The 7,500-nt window shown below is 43.5% G+C and overlaps 1 protein-coding gene across 1 annotated transcript in view; it reads left to right on the top strand.

The window, feature by feature from the left end:
- The window catches only part of klhl5 (kelch-like family member 5), a 19,907-nt gene that overhangs the window by 6,068 nt on the left and 6,339 nt on the right, over nucleotides 1-7,500 (top strand). Inside the window, 3 exon segments of the mRNA XM_046843178.1 lie at nucleotides 3,000-3,136; nucleotides 3,355-3,551; nucleotides 4,477-4,689. Of these exon segments, the coding sequence (XP_046699134.1) occupies nucleotides 3,000-3,136; nucleotides 3,355-3,551; nucleotides 4,477-4,689 (547 nt within the window).

Genomic DNA, 7,500 nt, shown 5'->3' with positions numbered 1-7,500 from the left:
GAGCACTGTCATGCTGGAACAGGTTTGGGTCTCCTAGTCGCAGCTCCACCGGTACTGGAGACTCCTTCCATAAGCGCGAAGTCGAATATCTACATGATTCTGTTCATTATTATAACTAGTTATTATTGGACAAATTAAATAGGATCTTGTGGTTGCTATAGAAACGGTGATGATGATGAAACTCATGCTATTGATAGGTTTCTCTCGAACCAATGAGATTCAAGCAGTGTTTAATTATTGCCTGCTAAAATCAGTGTTTATATATTTTGAGTCATGCCAAAGCAACCGAATCGACCAATCAAGAAAGGACGCTGCAGCGAGTGAGCCTTTGCTCCATCCCTCTGTTTTCCCTCCCTTCCTCCCTCACTCTCTCTTTCCTCTGTCTCTGCTGTATTGGCTGAGAGGAAGTGCAGTGACGGGAGGATGTCAGGGGCTGTGGTTGAGGTCAGCTCTCAGAGGAATTCTCGCCAGTCAGAAGCTGTCACTTCATTAAACAGCGCTTCGGTTAAACGCCTTCGCTTTTCCTCCTTCAGCCTGAGATGATCCACTGGATCACTGGATTACTGTACACAGGCCTGCACATCTACCATGCGTTTTTATCAATCATTCCATCTCTCAAATATTTACAGTTATGGGCCTGTTCTGAGAATGTAGAAAGGTGTTTATGGGGTTTACTTGCACACACACACACACACACACACACACACACACACACACACACACACACACAAATATTTAATCGCGATTAATCGCATGATTACAACCTAATCGCACATTTTTCTTTGTTCTATATGACCTTACATTAATGCTTTTTAAGTTTTTAAAACTCTAATCAACATAGGTATGGACAGATATGCAAATGATATGCAAATGTAATGTAAAAATCAAATATATGTTTATTATTACAGACTAAATATTCTTGTAAACGTTTTAAAAACACGTTAATCATCAGGACACCAAAACGGAACCGTTGCCATGTTTCCACACGGACGGTTTTAAATGACGGATGTGCGCACCATGGCGGATTCTGGTGCCCGATTCGAGACAGTAAAACAAATGTTGAGCGAGCGAAAATCATTTTTTATTTAAACATCTGAGTAAAGAAAGGTTTCGATTTCACCTCTTTTGATATTTATTTATATTTTTAATAAAAAAAAAGTCAATAATTAATAAAATTAGTGCAGTTAAAATGAATTATCAACGTGTTAATTTTGGCAGCACTAATGGTTTATTTTTATTTATATATATATATATATACAGACAGATAGTAACCAGTATCTATGGGTAAATAGTAGCACTGCAAAATAATAAAGAGCAAAATGTCTGTCTGTCTGTCTGTCTGTCTGTCTGTCTGTCTGTCTGTCTGAACATGAGATGTACATTTGGTTACATTAAATTTTATTGGTTTTGTATTCGTGCATTATAGACTGTTATGATGCACTAGAGTGGCTTGTGTTATTCTGGTGTGCAGTGGGAGGATAGAGGGATGGATGGAGGAAGGGATGTCGTCATTTGTGTTTTATAGACTGTTATGACACACTAGAGTGGATTGTGTTATGCTAGTGTGTGTGTGATGGATGTTATAGTGTTGTATAGACTTTTATAACACAGTGCAGTGAATTGCAGTGCAATTCCAGTTTGCAATAGATGGATGGATGGATGGATGTACTTATGTAATATAGAAACTGATGACACTACAGTGGATATTGATATTCTAGTATGCAGTGGATGGAGGGATATATGAACAAATAGATGGATAGATAAATAGATGGATGGAGGGATGAGTATACTTATGTATTATAGACTCGTATGACACTACTGTGGATTGTGTTATTCTATTGTGCAGTGGATGGAGGGATGGAGGTGTAGATAGACAAATAGATGTATAGAGGGATGGATTAATGTATGAAAGTATGAATGGATGTGCACTCACTCGTGTATTGTAGACTGCTACGACACTACAGTGGATTGCGTTATTCCACCGTGCAGTGGATGGAGGAACGGATAAATGAATGGATGGATGAATTAATAATGAAACGTCTGGAACAGCTGGATTGTGGTTCCCATTACTGAGCTATTGACTGATTTATTACACTCTTAATGCAGTTTCAATACAAAGCCGTCTCTCTCCAGCTTCATTTCAGCACTCAGGACAACAGAACAGAACCATGGACACATGCAATATATCATCTGCTGACGCACACACACACACACACACACACACACACACACACACACACATCCGTGCACCTGTGTTTTTTTTTTAAACCGCAATCATTAATAATTGTTCTGTCTGAACTCATCAGATTAATAGATTTGAAGCTGGAAACAGTGTGTGTGTGTGTGTGTGTGTGTGTGTGTGTGTGTGTGTGTGTGTGTGTGTGTGTGATTAGATCTGAATTCTGACATTGGTATCAGGTTGTGACAGTGATACCAGTATCGGAAGCAATACCTGTCTAATCACATTCCTAATTACCTCTCATCGCACAAAGCTTCCAATCCTTGGCCCCTGGGCATGGCCCCTGGCCCCTGGACGCTCTGGATACGGGCGTCTGCCAAATGCTGGAACAAGAGAGGCGTGGCTTCTATTTTTCAGTTTTTATAGGTGTTTGTGTTCCAATAAGAAGGCGTGGCTTCTATCAGGGTCCCTACACATTTTGGAACCGTATGGAACTTGATTTGGGAGATTTTCTGGTCTGGATAGAAAAAAAAGAACACTGAGTATTGAAAAATGAGAATTGCCCTATTCGCTTTTCAAATGAATATTTATCATTATTCCAGATGTTAAATATGCTCCTAAAAATCTTGAGTTCTGTGTATTTGAGTCTGGAAAAGTCTGATGGAAAATGTCTGTGTGTGTGTGTGTGTGTGTGTGTGTGTGTGTGTGTGTGTGTGTGTTCTTTAATTATATTAAAAACAGGTGAATGATAAATCTCTCTCTCTCTCTCTCTCTCTCTCTCTCTCTCTCTCTCTCTCTCTCTCTCTCTCTCTCCTTGTAGGTTAGTCTTGTCCTCTGTGTCAGATTACTTTGCAGCCATGTTCACCAGTGATGTCCGGGAAGCCAAACAAGAGGAGGTGAAGATGGAGGGAGTGGACCCAGATGCATTATGGGTTTTGGTGCAGTATGCTTACACAGGTACAGGAGTTTTCTAAAATCTGCAGACTGGAAACTGTACTGATTATTGCATCATTGAAAAGCACTGACTTTCTCTCTCTCTCTCTCTCTCTCTCTCTCTCTCTCTCTCTCTCTCTGTCTCCCTCTCCCTCTCTCTGTCTCCCTCTCTCTCTCTCTCACTCTCTCCCTCTCTCTCTTTCTCCCTCTCTCCCTTCACCCTCTCTCCCTCTCTCTCTCAGGGCGGTTGGAGTTGAGAGAGGACACGATCGAGTCTCTGCTCTCGGCGGCGTGTTTGCTGCAGCTCTCGGCTGTGGTTCAGGCCTGCTGTAGCTACCTGATGAAGCAGCTCCATCCGTCCAACTGTCTGGGAATCCGCTCGTTTGCAGACGCCCAGGGCTGCCAGGACCTGCACAAAGTGGCTCAGAACTACACCATGGTACACTTACGTGTACACACACACACACACACACACACACACACACACACACACACACACACACACGTACCATAGCAGCAGTGAGTTTAAGTGAAAAGTGGTTTTATTTTTATTATCGATCCTTTTTCTTTTTTACGACACTGTACTCTGTGGGAAACTATTCCGCAGCAGTAGACTTTATTGACGTGAAGGGAGTAGGTGTGTGTGTGTGTGTCTGTGTCTGTGTGTGTGTTCCTTTCATACTTTTTTCCTCTGTGCCCCGATCCACTTCCTGAAGAATTTATCCTCCTCCGTGGTTAATTATACCCAAACACTTCCCCTACACACACACACACACACACACACACACACACACACGCACACACACACTGTGCAAAGAAAAGTGTGTGTGTGTTTAATTGGTCACACTGGTGTTCCCCTGGAGAAACCCTGGGGTCTGTGTCCCCTCGTCTCATGTGTCTCTGTCCCTGAGGATCGCTTGCTCCCAAAATCCCATCCCATAATAGCTTGCCTATGGTTATAGCTGGAGAGTTGTCATGGAGACCATCCGGAAATGCTGCCTCAATTTCTATCCGATGTTCCATTTCCACTGCTTTAGAGTCTCTCTCTCTCTCTCTCTCTCTCTCTCTCTCTCTCTCTCTCTCTCTTTCTATCTATCTCCATCCAGCCATCCATCTAGCCATCCATCCATCCATCCATCCATTCATCCATCCATCCATCCATCACATAGACCAAGTAATTTTGTCTGTCAATTTTTTACATAGTATAAATAATTCCATCCATCCATCCATCCATCCATTCATCCATCACTTGCATGTCTCATTTATTTCGAGCTCACGGGTGACGTGTATTCTAGAGAGAACATGCTGACCAGTTTACCGCGTATCTCTGTAACGTCTGACCTCAGGCATTTCTTTCTCTTCAGGAACACTTCCTGGGTGTGATGAAGAATCAGGAGTTTCTGTTGCTCCCAGCGTGTGAGGTGGAGAAGCTCCTGGTTTCAGATGATATGAACGTTCCGGACGAGGAGACGGTGGTGTCGGCGCTGCTCAGCTGGGTACGCTACGATCCTGCCAGCCGCCAAGCACAGCTGCCTTCACTGCTTCAACATGTCCGCCTGCCTCTGCTCAAACCCCAGGTCAGTCTGCAGTCCACAGCTCACGCATTCTTATCTACGTATAGGACATGGATGCATTCGTTTATCCATCTGTCCATCCATCTATTCATTATTTACAGACTCGTCTGTCTTTTAACCAGTTCGTCCATCTCTCTGTCCATAACAAATACCCACCTGCTAGAAAAGAAACTTCTTTCCCTTACATTGAGCCAGTGGTTCCATCCATCCATCCATCCCTTGATCTATCTATCCATCCATCCAATAGACCAAATATGTTGTCCTTCGATTTGTGTTCCATCCGTCCGTCCATCCATCCATCCATCCATCCATCCATCCATCCATCCATCCATCCATCCATCCATCCATCCAATAGACCAAATATGTTGTCCTTCAATTTGTGTTCCATCCATCCATCCATCCATCCATCCATCCATCCATTTATCTATCCCTTGATCTATCTATCCATCTATCCATCTATCCAATAGACCAAATATGTTGTCCTTCAATTTGTGTTCCATCCATCCATCCATCCATCCATCCATCCATCCATCCATCCATCCATCCGTCCATCCGTCCATCCCTTGATCTATCTATCCATCCAATAGACCAAATATGTTGTCCTTCAATTCGTGTTCCATCCATCCATTCATCCATCCATCCATCACTTACAAGGACAAACCTGATTATAGTCCCACCCATTCATTCATCATTCCGAAATGTCACACCATGACTTTCCATCAATCACCAATGTTCCAGTCACCACATGACCAAAGCACTCCATCAGTCACTCGCTCCATCATATCACTGAGTTCTTTTGTTGGTCTGCTCACCAGTTCCCCCCTCCCCCACTTCAGTCAGACTCATGTATTATACACGGGTCTTGTTTTGGCGTTTAATTTGCAGCTTGTATCTCCATGCAGGAGCTCACTGAAGTCTGTGTGATGCCAGAATCAGGAGAGGGTCTGGGTTTACTGAGAGAGGATGTTTCTCTTCACGCTCTTTTTATTTATACACACACTCCCACACACACACAAACTGCCTCGAGCATCAACTCCTGCTCTGTGGATTCATCTACCAGCCGCACCACACATACACACAAACACACACACACTGTAGTGAGGCCTTATGGGAATGTGCCTATTAAAATAAATGACTTTCTCTTGCTAACTTATTTTTGTTTGTCTAGTTCAAGCTTTTTCAGGCTTCTACACTTTGTTTAAATCCTCTGAGGCCCTGTTTCTCAGATTCTTGTCGTAATGATGCTCCTGGTGTTATTTTCTCTCTAATCATCTTCTCTTTCCTGCCAGTGCATTTCATCTCGCGCAATCTCTCACCTCCGTCTCTCATCTGCCTTTCTGTCCTGTAAAAATTGTATGACTGCATCCATCCATCCATCCACCTATCCATCCCTCACATAGCTCAGCCTGTCCATCACTGATCTATCCATCCATCCATCCCTCACATAGCTCAGCCTGTCCACCACTGATCCATCCATCCATCCATCCATTTATCTCTCCTTGATCCATCCATCCATCTCTCCTTGATCCATCCATCCATCCCTCACATAGCTCAGCCTGTCCACCACTGATCCATCCATCCATCCATCCATCCATCCATCCATTTATCTCTCCCTTGATCCATCCATCCATCTCTCCCTTGATCCATCCATCCATTCCTCACATAGCTCAGCCTGCCCATCACTGATCCATCCATCCATCCATCCATCCATTCCTCACATAGCTCAGCCTGCCCATCACTGATCCATCCATCCATCCATCCATCCATCCATCCATCCATCCATCCATCTATCCATCCCTCACATAGCTCAGCCTGCCCATCACTGATCCATCCATCCATCCATCCATCCATCCATCCATCCATCCATCCATTTATCTCTCCCTGGATCCATCCATCCATCCATCCACCATCCATTCCACACCGCAATCTCTAATCAACTTCTCTTTCCTGCCAGCACATATTTTATCTTACACATTTCCTTCACCTCCGTCTTTTTTCTGTCTTTCTGTCCTGTAAAAGTTGTTCGGCTGCAGATTGTGATCGAGGCGGGAAGAAGCAGAGACGATATTTAAATTTGTTTTCCAGTGAGGCATTGATTCGCCACACCCGTTCCGTCTAATCTAAATGGAAATTGTGGTCTCTTTCATCCTGCTCCTGGAACGGATTTCTCTCAGTCCCCGGGCCGGATCTGCCGTCTTCCTGATGAAATATGATAATAGATAGATCCCTTCCACAGATCTCCACAGCGGTGCAGCTTAACACCAAAAACATGTTTGAATTAAAGAAGAAGAAGAAGAAGACGAAATAATAAAGGAAATAGGAGGAAAGTAAGAGTGGGTGGCTGTGATGGATGACAGGATGAATGGGAATGAAAGCGAAGATGGATGGAGGGATAGCTGAGGAACGACGGTGTGGCGTGAGCTAGGGTTATGTACCTGATGGATTTAATAACACTGCAGTTTAGAGATGGTGAATTTAAACGAGACGCAAAAAGATGGAAATCTGAAATAGTTACCGCGGCGCTCCGTGCTTATAGTTTCTGAAATGTGCTGTCGAATATTTTACCGTGGTTCTCTTTTTAATAACTACTTTAACCACTGTAGTTATTTTAAAAAGTGTAAGAAAAGGAACCACCCACAGGGGGAGAGTGACTAAAACATATATCTCTCTCTCTCCACTCTCCCACTCTTCTTGCTGCCAGCCTGTTGTCATCTTTAGAGATTGTGGTGCCTGGACTTACTCAGATCGATGTACTCCTTCTTGGTGGATTTCTTTCAGTTCAAGGGTCACGATGTCATCCATCTATCCATCAAT

The sequence above is a fragment of the Silurus meridionalis genome, chromosome 28 (assembly GCF_014805685.1).
Source record: "Silurus meridionalis isolate SWU-2019-XX chromosome 28, ASM1480568v1, whole genome shotgun sequence".
Classification (NCBI taxonomy): domain Eukaryota; kingdom Metazoa; phylum Chordata; class Actinopteri; order Siluriformes; family Siluridae; genus Silurus; species Silurus meridionalis.
Note: the sequence above shows the minus strand (reverse complement) of the source record. Positions and strands in the feature narration are given on the sequence as shown.